This window comes from Cydia pomonella, chromosome 1 (assembly GCF_033807575.1).
Source record: "Cydia pomonella isolate Wapato2018A chromosome 1, ilCydPomo1, whole genome shotgun sequence".
Classification (NCBI taxonomy): domain Eukaryota; kingdom Metazoa; phylum Arthropoda; class Insecta; order Lepidoptera; family Tortricidae; genus Cydia; species Cydia pomonella.
This window is the reverse complement of record NC_084703.1, coordinates 40,883,455-40,901,613: the sequence shown is the minus strand read 5'-3', so window position 1 is coordinate 40,901,613 and position 18,159 is coordinate 40,883,455. Positions and strand designations below refer to the sequence as shown.

The window sequence follows — 18,159 nt, the reverse complement described above, 5'->3', positions numbered from 1 at the left end:
AGAAAACTTTGTAGCCACAGTAAATATACTGCTATCCTTCGAAACATGATTAAAACTTTTAAAACACCATTTCACTTTGATCCTTATTCTTTCAATTATATGTGTTAAATGTGTTAACTGTCAAAAACTGGCATCATCTAATAGATCAAAGGCCAAAGGTATGGCGGCATCGTTTCGAGCGATGGCGCCACAACCTTTGGACGATGCCTATCAACACATCAGATACATATCAGTGAAAAAATATGGATTAAAGTCAAAGGCGTTCGAAAGACGGCAGTAAATTTACTGTGGCTACAAAGTTTTCTATGACACTCCACTTCTATTTCAAATTCTCTTTAACTCGTAGCTCCCGTTTAGTCTATTGTGACAGAAGGGTAATTACGAAACCCCACAGTGGGTAGGGCCCGAAATGTTCTTGGCCGGTTTTTTATACAGAAGGTTATGGAGGAGATGGGCAATGTGAATGTCATCTCGCCTTGTGTGGTAGGGCACAGCACAGCAGATGTCATTCCAGGTCTAGAGCAGAGCCCAACTGGGGAAGTACCTCCACCTTACAGAAAACCGCAGCCAAATAACACTTGACCCTACTCATAGTGTTGTGTTCCTGCCGGTGAGTAAGGTTGCCAGAGCTCAACGAGGGGGGTGGGGTTAGGGTCGGCAACGCGCATGTAACTCCTCTGGAGTTGCAGGTGTACATAGGCTACGGAGACTGCTTACCATCAGGCAGGCCGTATGCTTGTTTGCCACCGACGTAGTATAAAAAAAAAAAAAAAAATTGACATGGTGGCAATTTTCCCATAGCTGTCATTTTCGGTACTCATTAATCGCGTATTTTTTTAAATAAGACAATGTGTACGTGTTAAAAATCCATTCTATATACAAGGTATAATACCACCTACTGAAAACAGTTTGCTTACAATCGAACTAAGATTTGATCGAAAAGATTTTTTTCACCACGGCCAATATTAAAGAGGTACGCATATGTAGGAAGGAAAGGAATGCCGGAAATGGTCAGCAGCGAGTGTTACACGTTATAGTGACGAGGAGTTTGCAGCGTACATATGTATGGTAGTTGTTGCAGTGTATACTGACTGCGCTGGTGGTGGTGGTAGTAGAGGTTGTGGCGCGGCGGCGCGTGGTGCGGGCGCGCGGGCGCGGGCGGCGCGCGGTACAGCGGCACGGCGGGCGCGTGCGGCCGCTGGATGGGCGCGGGGTAGCGCGGCGCCGCCAGCCCGCCGCGCGGCATGCCGCCGCCGCACCGCCCGTTGTTGCCGCCGCCCATCTGAAACAACACCCATAAGGGAATAAGCTAAAACTTACTGTCACGGTCAACTTACTTTTTTTCACCAGACCCACTGATAAAGGCTCTCTTGATTATTCAAAAACTGATGAGAAATTTACATTTTATCCATATGTTGGGGCAAAGTAATCTAATGAAAAATTTTGCGTTGTTTCCTTATGTTAGCTGATAGAATTGACTTTTAGATTCACTTGGTTTGATTTTATTAGATACATTTACATTTAAAATGTATTTCATTCGGGGGAAAAAATTGTGTAACCTTCGTGCCTTGAAATCCTGGCAACACTCAAGATTTCATGTACCGACTCACTCGCTACGCTCGTAGTTTAATTTTGGAAACATTCACTTGCTCGGATATCAATATTAACACGAGCGGTTAAACAAGAACTTTGCACCCTTGTAAAACAAATAACTATTGTAATTTCTTACCATAGTTATATTCCCCTTGAACATTCTTTTAACTCATCGGTCGGGCTGGTTGTATAGCAGTGAAACTAGTGGCTACGTGAGCTGTAGACCTTCTAACAAACTTAGCTACTATTGTCCCCTGGTTGACACTTGACAGGTCAGAATAATAATAACGAATCACAGACCAGTAATCCTAAAAGACGTTGCATAGTCGCGCTACCCCCTCTAACACGCATACGGTATGTTTACTTGAATTTCGAAACACGCCTACAATTGCTTACTTCAGTCTGCGGACCGGGTTCTGTCAAGAAACATCGGTAGCTCTAAGAAGTTTTTGCCATGAAAAATGCATTACTGTTGTGTAAAATTGTGTGGCAAGAACACTAAAAACTCTGGTGTACAAAAAAATGGCATTTCTTTTCACAGGTAAGCCGATTTTTTACGCGATTGCCCAAAAAAAGAAGTGTGTTGTTTTCATTGAGATTTCGATACAAAATAATTTTAATTTAAGCGTCTCGTTAAGTGAGGCGGCGCTCGGAACTCGATGACGTTTTTTAAGAAAGTCTCTTTCTATCGCTCTGCATCCGTATAGCTCCTTTCTTGTCTTTTATTACATTGTATTCCTAAATGCAAACTAGGTATGTCCACAGAATGTGATTAACTATTGATAAAGTAATTCAGTTCGAATTCGAAAAAAAAAAGTAATTCACAATGAAACAAATATTATTTATATGAGAATTATACACTTACGGTTGCCAATTTTCCCTTGAACTTAAATGATATTGTCTACTCAGCACTACATATTACTTTTAGCGATAATAAAAACATTGCAAAAATTTATCACAACGACCAATTTTATACATAAACACACGGTTGCAATTTCAAATGAATTATTTTGATTCAACTTTGAGTGAGAATAGCGGGCGCCGGTTTTTCTTTTTGTAATTTTAGATTTTATCTGTTTACGACAGCCAACATGGCAATGATAGTTCCATTCAGCCAATCATTTAAAAACCTCATTTAGTTAAAGATTGTGTTATAAATAACATTTCATTTACATAATAACAAATAAATATTTGCTATAAATCATGTAATAACTCTTAATAGCATCATACAGGGTGTTTTTTCAATGGGTGAGTTTTGTGGGATTCTGCGCTAATATACGAAAGTAATCTTAAGAGACCTTCCGTATTTTTTTAATTTAGAGAAACATATACAAATTTTAATGAAATCTCAAACAATGGTGCTTTGATGCTTAACCTTTTTAACGCTTTCTCTCTCGCATCAAAATGTGGCATACACGCCTACATGTCAACTAGTGAGAAACGAATTCAAACCTTATCTGTCAACAGTAAAATTGCTTTGACAGCGTCTGCCATGACCCCTTTAGTGGTCGTTGGCGGGGTAGGCACGACAGCACACGACCACTTTAGTGGTTCTTGGCGTTCAAAAGGTTGTATGGGTGTATGGGTGAATGGTTGTATGATTGAATGGATGCATGAGTGGTTGGGTGAATAGGTGTTTAGGTGAATTGATGTATGGCTGAATGGGTGTTTTGGCGAATGGGTGTTTTGATGATTGTGTGTATGGGTGAATGCGTTCATGTTTTTCTTTACCTATACATATGTTTTCCCCGATATAAAGTCGTAAGAGTTCGAAATTCAAACAATGTACAAGGTAATTGGACCTTACTGCATTTGTTAGTTACGCGGTATTGCACTATCCCCGACGATATATATGAACAAAAACTTATATGTTTAAAGTGTCTTGACACTTGTCAATGAAAATTATAACTGAGATAGTAACATCGCGTGAAAGGGTAACCGCACTTTATTTATTCTATTATAATTGATTTATTTGAAACTTACGATGTACAAAGACGGCTAATTTTAACAACTGAGTTAAAAGTATTGTGTATCATCAATTTGAAGCACCTTGACATTTTTGTTTGGCCCTATGATTAACTGATAGAGAATGCCAGGAGCCATCAAGTCTGCCATTTGTACCTTTTTTAATGTCCAATAAAGTTTAAAATGAATATGTCATCCTGTATAAAAAATATACATAGCGAAATTCGCGAATAAAAAATCAACATAGTATTCAAAAGTCATTTATTTGCGTGTAATTCCTCCATTGTCTATACTAGCCACCATATATTGGCAGTGATTGACAGTGGCGTGTCACATAACTAGCGGCCGGGAGAAATTTTTGTCTAACGCCCACGTGACTTTGAACGGGCCAATCACGGCACAAGACTCGCCCACCGCGTCCCCCGCACCCCTGTACTGTTGGCAGCATCGGTTTCATGAAATAATTAATCGAAGCTACTTCCGTAAGTTATTTTTTCTGTGCAACGAGCTGTATAGCGAGCTGCATAAAATTTATTCGTACTATGATATTGCATCTAACCTGTTGCTGATGTTGCTGATGCTGTTGGTGCTGCGGGTGCTGTTGGTGCTGCGGGTGTTGCGGGTGCTGCGGGTGTTGCTGGTGCTGCGGGTGCTGCGGGTGGTGCTGGTGCGGGGTGTGCGCGGGCGGCGGGTGCGGCGGCGGCGCGTGGTACTTGTGCTGCGGCGGAGAGTGCGGCGGCTTTTGTACCTACACAACGTGGACACTAGTGACTGTAGTGGCTACATGTTGCCAATGACGGCGTTACTAGTGCTCAATAGATTCCAACTTACAACAAATTCTCTCACATTCTCAACAAAATCTAGCTCACGCTCCGAGAGAGAGAAGAACACGGACCTACGGAACCTTAAACATACACGGTTAGTGTCTAGCACAGTGATCCATAATGCAACACCAGTTTATTGGCCTTTATGCTCCTGGTCCTGTATGTGTCGGAACTAAATTGATCCTCGTAAAAGGTCTGCATAACTAATGGTCGCTAACTCGCACTTGACGAGAGCGGTGCTACTATTTTTTGGAAAACGTTTTTTTTTTTTTCAATTGCGACCAGAACCGACTTATTTTAAAGTTCGATATTGATTTACATAATATTAAAATAAGATTAGCTATCCGATTTATGCGAATGGTTAGAAAATCTATCAGGAAAATAAGCTATATAAGCTTGAAAAATAAATATAATAGAAAAATATAGGAATGGTTAGCAATGCTTCGGGGAATGAAGCTATTGAGAAATAATAGTATAATATATGTGTTAATTATATTTGTTGTCTAGTTTACTTCAAGTTTTGATCACACAAATAGTATATGTAACGGTATTTTGTGTAGACTCACGTTGGGCTTAGCTTGCTTGCCCTGCGGCGTGGGCGAGGCGGGCTCGCAGAGCGGCGCGAACCCATTGGCGTGCTCGTGCAGCGGGCTCTTGAGCTGCGGCGGCGGCGGGCGTGGCTGCGCGGGCGCGGGCGGCGGCGCGAACTGCTGCTGCAGCGGCGCGCGGAACTGTTGCTGCTGTACCAACGATACTTTCTGTTTATTATTTATTCTAATCAAGAAGGCTATTAACTTATTAATTTTGTTAATAACAAATTATTATCAGATAAATAACGACCTCCTAGCCTCTGGTTTCGAGTCCTGGTAAGGACAGTTGTTTGTGTTTATCATAGATATTTATATAAGGGTAGATATAAGGGTCTATTCGGGTATTATTCGTGTTCAATCTTACCCATAGACAAGGGACAGTTGTAAACACGTTACCTGCATCTGCTGGACGGCTGCTGCGACCTGAAGTTGGTTCGACAAGAACTGCGAGCTGAACGCCCCCGACTGCGCAGGCTGCGTGAACTGGAGCGGGTACGTGGGCGCGGGCGCGGCGGGCGGCTGGTACGGCGAGTAGTACGAGCTGGCGGGCGGCGCGGGCCGCGGCATGAGGCCCTGCAGCGAGTACGGCGCGTCGCCGACCGGCCCGGAGTAGCCTAAGTATTGTTGCTGGTAGGTGTTCACTCCGCCCACGCCGCCGACGCCACCGACGCCGCCACCTTTGCTACCTGAAAGGGTTAATTTATGTAATGCGGCAAGCTTAAAATCAGACATAAAATATTGTAGTTTACAATAACGAAAGCATAATAAACTACTGTATACCATCAAAGAGAATTAATTGATTACAATCAATGATATGTAAGAAAAAATCGTGCCCCTTAGTTTAATATCCAAAACGGATGCGCCATCTCCTTTACCTATCAAATTCGAAGCACGAAATTGTCTTAAATTTTACGCATCTTGCTCAATCAATGTATCTTTGACACCATGAAAGCCGCTCGCAACAATATCGAACAATTTTGTTCTTTGATCTGTTAAACATAACTAACGCCATTTTTAAGGTTCCGGGTTCCAAAAAGGTACAAAGAAACCTTTATGGTGCGATCTGTCTGTTTTACCACAATTTTGAATTAACGTACATATTCATGACGTAAAGAATTTAAAGTTTATATGTTTTTTTTTTAACTATCATAAAGACAAAAACTGCTGAGACGGAAAGTGAAGTGGTTAATAGGCTTGATCATACCGAACATACCTATGGCGCCGATCTGTTGCGTGGTGGGTTTGACGGAGGCGGACATAAGCGAGTTGGAAGTGCTGGAGATGAGCACCGTGCTGGGGCTGTTGCCGAGCTGGCCGGACTGGCCGAACGCCGCGCCGCCGCCCGCGGCTGCAGCCTGTTCACACAAACTCATTGTCATGCTTACACGTTTCAAAGTAAGGCTGCCTACACAAATGTTTTGTTCAATTATACGCAAGTTAATAATAAACACATGAATTCAACTTAATCTTCAGCTTACCATGCGGTATTGATTAGGAAGGCTCTGGAACATGTCAGGCGGAGGTTGATAGTTGTAAGGTGCCGCGGAGCCGGCACCGTAGGGCGTCCCTGGGAAGCCTCCGAACTGGCCCCGACTCTGGTCAAGGAAGGCACCGTACAGCCCGCCCTGCTGCGGCAGCTGCTGCGACGAGCCCAGCAGTTGCTGCGACGAGTTGAAGAGCACCGCAGGCGGCGAGGGCACCGACAGCCCGCCGTAGCCCCCTTGGTATCCCATGTGGTTGTAATGCTGCGGCGGCGGCGACTGCAGCTGCTGCGTCGGTTTAACCTTGCACACGTTCGGGGGAGCACCCGTTTCCGTATTACCCTCCTCGAAACCCGCAAACTGCAGCTCTTCGCTTCCTTCGGCCACCGCAGACATCTCCCATACTTTCTTGACGCTGGCGATTTTTAAATTGAGATCCGCTGCCAACGGCGAAATTGTGTTTGAAGTGCTCATGTGCGTTCCGCGCGGCAAGCCTAGCGCAGATTTGGCCGACTTATCCTCAGTCAATTGACCGAGATCCGAATCGAAGGCGAAATCTAATTTCATATCGGACGAATCCTCGGCTTTCTGAGTCGTGTCGAACGACATTGGTAAGCCCAGAGTGCTCTCTCCGTCTGTCACCGGTCTATCTGATATTAATTCTTGAATAGAACGCGGCGGCGGTCTAACGTCCCCATTGAATGAGAGCGCTCGGGCGTCAACTTCCGTAGGCATTTCCTCGCCTTGAGGTTGCGGCTTGGCAGTATTAGCACTAGGTTGATATTTCTGTTTGAGAGCTTCGGCGGGTGGAGCAGTCTTGTAATTAGTATTTTCAAATATAATAGTTTCCACAGGCGGCGTGGTCCCATCAAGAACCCCAGTCTTATCAGTGGCGAGGGACGGAGCGACAGCAGGCCCCACTGGTGCCGGCTTGCTCTCGGCGGGAGCGTCGCCTGGCGAGCTACGCTGACTCGGTGGACCAGACTTATTTTCGATCGACTCGGAGGGTTCTTCAACATTACCCCGCAGAGTTTGCGAGATAGGTTTATCCCAAGCGTTAACTGCGGGCGGCGGAGGGGCCGCACCCGTGTCTGGCCCGAATGCGGTCACCAAACCCATTTGCTGCTTCTGTCTCTGCTTCACAAAACGTGGTGCCAGGTTAGCCTGTCGCGTGCGATCGTACTGCGGCCCGGTCTTACCAGACACGGGCGCGGACCCTCTTGCGTTAGACTTGTCGTTAGCATTTCTAGTAGTCGATCCGTTTCGGCCACCGCCCTGGTTTGAATGAGATCTAGGCTGTTTGGCAATGTTCTGAGTTTCTTCTTTAACAGTAGTTTTAGTGTCCTTTGAATTTTTCTTATTACGCACCTCCTGGAAACCATCGTCCGCGACCTCATCTTCTTTCTTAACAACAAAAGTTATCTTAAGATCAGTCATAGCCTCCGTAATATCACCAGTTTTATTATCTACTAGGGCATCTTTTTTGCCCGGCTGTGAGGTGCGGCCACCGTTATTTTGGCGGTTTCCGGAAGCCTGGTTGCGGCCTTGCCCTTTGAGGGACTGGTTCGACATTCGACCGCCGATGGATCTACGACGGCCGCTGGATCCTCCTCCTTCGGAATGTTCAGACGTCGTTTCCCAATTTTCATCTTCACCACTAAGGGGACCCGGACCGGTTCCCTTCGGGCGGCGGTCTCGGCCTCTGCCGAGAGAAGACCCGGTGCGAGGCTTGTTGCCAGATTTCCCCTTGTCGTCCAGCGGCGCATTGTCTTTTACTTCGTCCATATCCTTGACGGCGCGATTTGCCTGACTAAACGGACTTTTTGTATTCGGCGGCCCATAGCCAGTAACCCTTTTAGCGGGCGCCGGCGGCCGTGTGGTACCCTGGAAACCGCCTCGCCCCCGTCGAGAAGGCTGGCCTCGAGGCGCAAAGGGCTCACGATTTTCCATATTATCAGTGGGAAGAGATTGGTCAACAAGTTGAGGGCGATTAGGATCGTCGATTCTGTCAGGTTTCTTCATGCCCCTGGGGCTGCGCGGGGCGCGGCGCCGCTCCTTGCGCTCGGCATTGGGCGCGCCGTCAGTGGAGCCGTCCGATTCGCTGGCTCGGTTGTTGGAGTGCGAGCTGCGGTGCGAGCGTCTCCCGCGTGACTCTCGCTGTCCCCAGCCTCGGTACACGCCGCACCCGACGCCACCTCCGTACCCTCTTCCTTTCTTTTCCGAACCGGAACCACTTGATTTCCTTTCAATAGGTTCTTTATTAGGAATCTTATTAAACGCCTCAGTAAACCTTTCGTGTCTTTTGTCATCAACATTGCGCTTTTGAGAGTCTGTCCCGCTGTGAAGAGATTCTACGGAGTGTGCCTCGTTAGGCTTGGGCGCCGTGGGAGCCGTGGGAGCCGCAGGATCCGTACTCGACTTGGAACAAATTGATTCAGATTCCGAGAGTTCCTTCTCCGACTTTTGCGGCGTAAATATTGGTTTCACGTTCATCATCATTTGATCAGATGCAGGCGGATTTTGTAAATGCGGGTTGGTTAGAGGTTCCAGAAGAGCTTTACTTATAGATACATTCGACGTTATAGAAACTTGGGCATCCGTAAAGGACTGAGAGTGACTTAGTGAGGTGACAGGTTGGGTTTGAGGTTGGACATTAGTGAAAGAATTAGCTTGAGATGGTTGATTATGAGAGAAGTTTTGTACCGCAATGCCGTGATTCTTGTTTTGACCTTGAGTGGAGAATGGAGCCATGTTTGCTTGAGCTGGTGTCTGTTGTGGAGGAGGTCCTGCGCTGGGTGGAAGAGACTGTCGCTTGGGTTCCTCTTCTTTAAGTACAGGATCTTTCGGTTTCTGTTCATTTTCAATGGAATGTCCAGTTTTTTCGGAGGGAGATTTTGATGAAAAGTTAGCGTGCTCCTCTTGAGAGGCTTCGGCCCAGGAAGTTTTCCCAAAGTCTCTCTCGGATGATTCGCGCTGAGAATTGGACGCAGGCGAATTACGTACATCAGTCGTAGGCGCGTGGGAAGACGAGTCAGGTGAAAAAGCTTCCGTTATTCCAATGCTCTTTCTTTCAAAAACTTCTGACAGTTTGTCAGCGGCGGAAGGCTTGCTAATTTGTTCCGTGGATCGTTCCACAGATTTCCGATCGGAATCGCTTCTCCTGTCTTTATGCTCGCCATAGTCTTTATAGGACTCCTTGGAGTTGGATCTGTCCAATTCACGGCCGACTTTCTCATAATCCTGCATTTCGGATCGCCAGTGTTGCCCAGATCCATCTTTGCTGTCCCTTCTGAACTCATCTTCACGGTCCGAGTAATCCCTAAAATAAGACAAACGTAATTATGACAAACTTTTAAACAGAAATGTTACCTCGTCTATGGAGTGTGAATGCAATAATAACTGGGTGGATCATAGAAATATATACTCTAGAGGTTCTAAAAACACAAGTACAGTAGAGTTCATAGATATGTATACATTTTTTCACCTTATTGTATAATTGCAATGGATTTAGGTGAAAAAATGTATATAATATACTTATGAGCTCGGCTGTACCTCCCGTACTTTATACTGATGTGTATTTAAGGTATTCGTTTAGGTACCTGGAATAGGAACGGCGGCCATTGTGCGGCGCATGGCGTGGAGCGTTGTAGGGCGGCGGCTCCTGGCGGCGCGGCGCCTGCTTGCCGGAGAACGCCCAGCCTTTGTGCTGCTCGTCCTGCTGTCTATTCTGCTGTTGTTTTAGGAATCGAGGCGGAATATTTTGTTGGAAAGTCTTGGAAAACGCGGGATTGTTCTGATCATGTTGGCGTCCGTAGTCCCTGTCGCGGAAGTCTCGTTCGCGATCCCTTTCCCGGTCCCCTCGGTCGCGATCACCTCGGTCGCGGTCCCTGTTGTCTGAGCGCTCGCGCTCCCGATCAAACCGGTCACGATCTGAGCGTTCTCTATTATCATTGCGGTCTCTGTCCCGGTTGTCCGGTCGCTCCTTCTCGCCATCTTGGCGCTCTCTGTTATCCATGCGGCCTCGGTTGTCTCGGTTCTCTCCGCGATCGCGAGTATCCATGCGCTCGCGGTCTCGGTCTCGGTCCCTGTTGTCGAACCGCTCCCTGTTATCCGTGCGATCTCTGTCGCGGTTGTCGACACGCTCCTTGTCCCGGGTATCGCGAATTTCGTTATTAACTTTATCCCTATTGTCTACGCGGTCCCTGTTATCGGTCCGCTCCCTGTCTCTGTTATCAGTCCTTTCTTTGTCCCTAGTGTCGGGGTCGCGGTCCCTGCAGTCCTTGGCGGGCGGCGGCAGCGGCGCGCCCGAGTCCGACATCTGCCGCCGCTGCTCCTCGGCTTTACGCTGTCGCGCGCGCGCCACCGCCTGAGCGATCTCGTTGCTTTGTTTCTGTCTCCGCTCCGCCCACAATTGTTCCTCGTCGCCCACTTCCTGTATTTTCGAATCTCCTACTCGATCCATGTCGATAGCCGCTCTGTTGTGATTATTTTTGTGAATCCCCTTACCCGCGGAAGGCATAGAGGATTCTCCGTCAGAAAAGTCCAATTTTTGGCTGAAAGAAAACAAAATGATAATGAATTCCAATTTAATCACTAATTAGATAAATTATGAAAAGTAGCGTCAAGATGAAGGAAGTGTCCAGGTTGCATCCCGTTGGCGACAGGATCAAAACGTACTCATAATCGATGTCATCATGTTGCGCCCATCCGGCGTCGCGCGAGATGTCGTCGAGCGAGGATATCTGCTCCTCGCGCAGAATGGGGCGCGCGGTGAGCACCTCGACGGCGCGGGGCGTGGCGGGCGGGCGAGGGGCGGGCCGCGGCGCGCCGCCGCCGCCGCGGCTGTCGCGGAGCGCGCCCAGAGACCCCAACCCCAGCCCGCTGCCACTGCTACCTTTTATCAGCTGCGGCGATAATGGAGAATTTGTACAATCCAACTATCAGACAATAGAAAAATATACACTGTAGTTTGACCATTAGTAGGACATGACAAACAAATATTATGGATATACCCACGTATAACTTAAAAAGTGAATATCGTGTCCTGTTCGATTTAACTAATATCACTTCATAATCTTAGGATTCTGGGGATTGAGTTGTCAAGCGGACCCCAGGCTCCCATGAGCCGTGGCAAAAATGCCGGGACAACGCGAGGAAGAAGAATCTTAATATGAGATAATAGTAAAGTATAATCTTACATCAAAAGAAGGACACGCAAAAATATACAATCTACTTAAACTTATGGGAAGAGAAAACTTAAGAGAAACAAAGAAAACACGAGCAACTGAGCAGAGTAGTGTGTGCAGTCAGTCTGTACTGTAGTCTGTTGTCGAACACTTTTTCGACCCAGTGCTGGTTATTATCAAATTTATAACCTACTATGGCATAAGGCTGATTTCCCGAGAAACGTAACTGCGTGGGTACTCCAATAAAATACAGGGATACATACGAATGAGGGCAAAATGGCACGGTAGTGTGGCGACTGTGCGGCCACGTTGGGCGCGGGGGCGGTGGGTGCGGGCGACCCGCCCTCGGGCCTCACGCCGGCGGTGCCACCGCACGTCCAGCTGCCTTCCGCTGCAACAGATACAGACAATAACCTCACGTTCAACACTCACCCGAGGGCTACGGAAACCACGCTCAACGCTGACACCGACCGCCAAATATTTGTTTTAACCAATGTATGGCCATCGGCATCAATATCGAGAGTACACGTTTACAGTATGAGTTTTGTGGCCCTATGCTCTAAAAACTGAATCCACTCTGTGAGATACTTGTAAATATACTCAAGTACGTACACGCTGCAAACGATCCCTAACATACGCTATACAATCATGCATAAACATTAGTCAACAAAAGAAAGGGTAGGGAAAGGTTTAGGCATGCTATATATATCTAGTCCAAAACATCAATAAGGAAATAGTTTGTATGAAACAGGCAAAGCGCTCAAGAGTAACGTTAGTAACTACGTTACTTTTTATCATTATTTAAAACACACCTCCAAAGAATTGGATTCATAGTCGAACGCCGAGAGGTCTACTAGTAGCCACCAGAGAGTTCTATCCATCTTCTATCTTTATCATCAGATCAGCTCGATGGTATTAACATCTCATATTATTAGCGACCCGTCCTGACTTCGCACGACTAAACCTTAACAAATTATACACCTAAACCTTCCTCAAGAATCACTATTGATTGGTGCAAGCATGCAAACCGCATGAAAATCACTTCAGTAGTCGTTGAGTTTACCGCGAACGTACAGACAGACGCGGCGAGTTGTTTTGGGTGTAGTGATATTTGCAAAGACTTGGATAAATGCAAAGTAGGATAAAATTGACGGGCAAGAATGTATTACATGGTTAGTTACAAGTGAAGCTAGTATGTGTAAATAAAAAGTACTCACTTTGTGGTCTGAGTTGCGGCTGCAGTGCCGCGTGTTCTGCGGAGCGGTGCGAGGGCTGAGCAGCAGCCTCGAGCGAGGGGAACTCTGTGCGCGAGTACGGCGCCGTGGGCGGCGGCAGCGGCACCCAGCCGCCGGGGGCGCCCGCAGCCGCACCGCTGGGAGGCGCGACAGTCTGAACAACAAAAAGTTTTTACTCAAAAATTCCATTTTTTATTCAAGCTTTTATCGCTGACTGTACTTTCAACAGTCAAGTAGGCAGTAAGTAATACTCATATCATAAGAGACAATTCTGTCGCTGTCGCGTTGTTTTATGACAGAGTTTCTATGGCTACCTCCGGCCACCATCAGGCGGGTTCACACAGAGAGAGCATACGCGCGAGGCAATTTCCTCACGCACAAAACGGCGCGTGTAGACGTGCCTCGGCCGAGTGTGCTATGCTCGCTCAGTGTGAACCCGGCTATTATCACATGATTGTACGTACCATATTGCATTTTGTCACCCAACTTACGTAACATATGTGAAGTTTCAGCTCGGTCTAATAATGGGAAATGGGCCTTATTTAGCTTGCATGATTTGATTACATACAGACAACGCTCAACGAGGGGGGGCGGGTTTAAGGTCGGCAACGCGCATGTAACTCCTCTGGAGTTGCAGGCGTACATAGGCTACGGAGGCTGCTTACCATCAGGCGGGCCGTATGCTTGTTTGCCACCGACGTAGTATTAAAAAAAAAAACTAAAAGCTTGTAAAATGCCTCGCAGTTAAATAACAACGCGTATCTAACGCCGTTTCGATATCGTAACCGATTCTGTAAAATCGGATACCTTCACAAACACGTTTGCCTAACACTGACTGGCCGGAGTAGGTATTAGGGCATTATATAGTTCGTGTCATTCACGAAGACGCTTGCCTTGACTCGTATATCATGTTATTTAAAGATGGATTTTACAAATCTGTGCGTCATGACACGAACTATACTTTTCGTCTTAATTTGCATTGAAATAAGATTTGCATTTTCGTTGCTTTATCATTAGGGTCCACACAGAACGAGCTGGCTTCGCAAAGAAGTTTCCGCGTTAGGCAGCTCGGTCTGTGAAGAGTGAAGACGTAGACGCAGGTGATCATTCATCAAGTGCATTTTACCGGAACTTAATCTTATGCAGTTCCATAATAAATTGCCACAGAAGTTCTACTACCATAATAAGTCAGCTGTAGATCTAATATACCGCAGCTGAGTTAGGATGATATGATAAAACGACACTCATACAACAGTTGTTATATTACTCATAACTTGTTCATCATTCGCACCGGCTTACTTTATACCATACTCATCATCAGCGAGAGCAAATGTAACGTTGCGTACCATACACTTTGCATTTATAATGCCATATATTTAGCATGACACATTTGTATCTAAAAACCGGCCAAGTGCAAGTCGGACTCGCACAGGAAGGGTTCCGTACCATTATCTATAAAAACGGTCACCCATCCAAGTACTGACCCCGCCCGACGTTGCTTAACTTCGGTGATTGGATGAGAACCTCGAGATTGGAAAGAAATATTTATTTTAATCTGTTTTTAATATTTGTTGTTATAGCGGCAACAGAAATACATAATCTGTAGAAATTTCAACTGGCAACTATCACGGTTCATGAGATACAGCCAGGTGACAAACGGACGGACGGACGGACAGCGGAGTCTCCGTAATAGGGTCCTATTTGACCCTTTGGGTACGGAACCCTAAAAACGTTTTTATTTCAAGAAGCGCTACGTAATAGTACTACCGTACAGAAAGAAAACTTCCTACAAAACCGAAGTTTGACAGCGATTCAAGGCCGATCCAAGTCCCTTTCTAATCCATGGAACTATCCCTTTCGGCTATTTAGGGTTATCATTATCACTATACATGTAATTATCTTATCTGTGCTCGTGCGCGCAAAGGAACATCCAGTTGTGCCAACCCTAATAATTGCTCGGAGGAATGTTGAGCCGAACGGAGCCGACAAAGCCCGAACGCTCTAGTTTAGTTCGTACCTTACTGCAAATGGTATTAAAAGTACGAAAATCGGTACGGTTGATCTACAGACCATTTGACCCGTAGAACCAAAAAAAAAAAGAAGAAAAATCGGCTAAGAACATGTCGGGCAGTGCTGAGTGTAGGGTTTCGTAGTTACCATTCTGTCAGAACAGGCCAAACGGGCGCTATATATTAGTATCTTATACATAACAAATAAAAATATTGATTGATAAGGGAGTAGGTACCTTCGCAGCGCTTTGTTTGCAACGAATTTTTCCATATTTTTTGGACCCATGGTTCCAAAGTTTAATTTTGGAATCATGGGTAAATAATGAAAAAAAAAACTAAAATATATTTAAATTTGCTTTCTTAGAGTTAGATATGAGGATATAGGGTATAATTTCTAAAATAAAATTGAAGGTATCGTATCTGGAAAAGACCAAACAAGGCATGTTTTGAAAATATTTTTATTATATTAAAAAAAATACTGAAATATATTGATGTGATATATTTTTAGAATCGGCTTAAAAAGCTCTTTCATTTAATACACACGTTACGCTGCTCAACAAAAAAATCCTATACAAAATAAGTTGACCTCATAACTCTTTTTTTTTTTTTGCGGTTCAGATTCATTCAAATGGCCTAATTATCAATCTTACTGATTCTCATGCGTTTAAAACAATTTGCAGCTTTTTTTGGCATATAGTAACATTTTTAAAAACATGTGCTTTGCTGTTGTAGGATGAATTTACTTATGCCCTTACTTAAGTATTGTACAAGGTTTATGGTCGTTATCGATCGATAACGTCTTTACTTCAATAAAAATTGCAATACATACTCGTACATATGTACTTCACAAAGACGATAAATATATTAACAGGAGTTGGTGTTAGTAAAGTCGTGTCATTGATTTTATTTTATCAACTCGTTTGTATACCGCAAACTTTATAGTTTGAACTTCGCAATATAAGAAGGAGATAGACCAAATTTAAACAGAGTTTGTGTTTATAGTACAGAGTTCTAACCTCAGGTGCCACTGATGGTAGATAATTATACCACCGCCCGTCGTCACTAATAGAACCCTTTATTTTAAACTCATTCAAGAATTTACGAAGACGTCATTTACATTGTTACTCTATCTCACAAAAAGCAGACAAACAAGTTAAAAAAAAACAGTGTAAATAATAAAATGATACACAATATTTAGGTATCGCCGTCGACATACTTGGACTTTTCCTAATTTTTTTTAGAAATGGGACCTCGTATTAAAAATATTCAATAGTAAGTGTCCACAATACTTTCAGCAAAGTAGGGCGCAGTAACATTCAAGAAACATGTAACCAGAATTGATTTCGTATTTAAAGAGATGTTTGTTGGCAAACAAGTGACAATCTATTATAGACACAGCTGTTGGAGGTCAGATCATGTCCCGTCTTACAGCGCTCATTTTTAATTCAATTAATGAAATATCTATACGACAATATCAAAAGCACCTACTGAAAATATTTGATCGATGAAATATTAAACCGTCCATAGTAACAACATACTTGCCATCGTACTTAAAACAAAACACATCTCTACAATAAGAATTATGGTTCGAAATCGAATGACTAGAAAGTATTGTCGATTTAAGGGTTAGGCAAAAGGTATTAAGCAAAATATAAGTAACATAAGTACATTGTATTAGTACGAGTATTTACGGTTAAAAGTGAATGATCTAACAATGACTTGAGGACAATTACATACAGAGACAAAGTAAATATATATCTTTTACTGTTTATTTGTTCAAATGATCAGAATGTATGACCGATTTTACAATATAATGAATTACAATAAAATTTTCGAGACTGGAAAGTATCAAGCATGTATAGAGTTGTACAATAGCAGCTACTGTCACATACGGAAAAACAATTAAAAGACCCAAGTTAACTCTTTTTCGTAAAATAAAGTCAAGTAAAGGCTTTTAGAAGTTTTCGAGCGTGATACAGTATTCATCCAACTCCAGCGAAGTGCACGCAGCGACCGGCGCGGCGCTGCACCGACCTGCACTAACTGCGCACTTCGCAATAACATTCCAATAGATGTCGGCATTACCGAACAATATCGCACATAGATAGCGAAGTCAAGTGAAAGTAATAGTTAACAACCATGCGCTCTAATATAACACCAACAAAATAAAAACATCAAGTACAACAGAGACTGATGAATGTAGGTTAGGTCAGTTATTCATCGTAGGTCACACGGGACATTCAGAAACGAATTGAAATCTACCTAGTTACGACGACCACTCCTGTAGGTTGTGGGCGGGCATCGACAAACGTGGGGAAAGCTGACAATAGCTACCAAGATACTTTGTTAGAAAATAAGATAGGAGACTCAAATAGAAAAGATAGTCACGATCGATAACACGGTGCATGCGCATAGCGGCGTCGCCGAGAGGGCGTGCGCGCCATCTCTGCTGCCCATTGGCACAGTCAAATGATATCAACACTCGCGCGCTAAAGCAATAATAAAAACATTCGCAAAGCTGGAAACTTAATAAAATTGAAAACGGTTCAAGTAGTCTTCCACATAATTAATACAATTCTCTTAAACGGGTCGGGTTTAAATTAGCTTTAACACATATTTGCAATGATTGAGGGAGGTTAATGCATTAAATTACCTGTCAATTTACTATTTAGAAACTTTAAAAAATGAAGCATATTTTGAATTCTAATGTAATTCAGTACACAGCAGATTGTATGTTGTGATTTGGCGGCCATTGGGCGCAGGCGGCAAGGATGCGGCGTAATCGGCTGCAATTATCCGACAGTCCATAATCAACCAGTTCCCGTTGACTACGATAGAAGGCAACTCTAGGGAGTTTACTCTTCCATTTTATATGATTTTCTTCTTATTAATGGCATTTATCAAACTTGAGTGACCTATTTCCAGAGGTTTTATATATTCAAATATATTGTGTAGATATCGGTCGTAAAGTAATAAATTAAAAATGTACAATTCTCAGATAAGGCTATAATAAAGACGACGACCTGTATTTATAACGAGTGAAAAAATCGCATTGCATGAATATCTCCCAATAGTTAGTTTATTCGTTTTTTTTTCTAAATTAAAGATAATAAATAAATGCAATAACAAAAAATATGTGAGAAAGATTGAGATAGTCTATAGATCTTCTATGCGCAATCCTAACTTTAGAATGCCTTACGTGTATATAAAAAATAAAAATATTGTACATGCATCTATCAAACTTACACCTTATTCAAAGTATGTAGTATCAAAATA

General features: G+C 44.1%; 1 protein-coding gene across 6 annotated transcripts in view; it reads right to left on the bottom strand.

Annotated features, from left to right (window-relative positions):
- Nucleotides 1-18,159, bottom strand: part of LOC133523468 (protein PRRC2C) — a 29,384-nt gene that overhangs the window by 5,434 nt on the left and 5,791 nt on the right. For 2 of the 6 annotated variants that reach the window (XM_061859068.1, XM_061859097.1), the window contains exons 5-14: nucleotides 12,857-13,028; nucleotides 11,903-12,030; nucleotides 11,131-11,390; nucleotides 10,053-11,006; nucleotides 6,451-9,772; nucleotides 6,186-6,327; nucleotides 5,369-5,658; nucleotides 4,949-5,122; nucleotides 4,118-4,306; nucleotides 1,060-1,282 (exon numbers count right to left, since the gene is read on the bottom strand). In XM_061859068.1, coding sequence (XP_061715052.1) covers nucleotides 1,060-1,282; nucleotides 4,118-4,306; nucleotides 4,949-5,122; nucleotides 5,369-5,658; nucleotides 6,186-6,327; nucleotides 6,451-9,772; nucleotides 10,053-11,006; nucleotides 11,131-11,390; nucleotides 11,903-12,030; nucleotides 12,857-13,028 — 5,854 coding nt within the window. The remainder of the gene's footprint in view (nucleotides 1-1,059; nucleotides 1,283-4,117; nucleotides 4,307-4,948; nucleotides 5,123-5,368; nucleotides 5,659-6,185; nucleotides 6,328-6,450; nucleotides 9,773-10,052; nucleotides 11,007-11,130; nucleotides 11,391-11,902; nucleotides 12,031-12,856; nucleotides 13,029-18,159) is intronic. The other 4 variants (XM_061859087.1, XM_061859107.1, XM_061859078.1 and 1 more) reach the window with 3 other exon arrangements.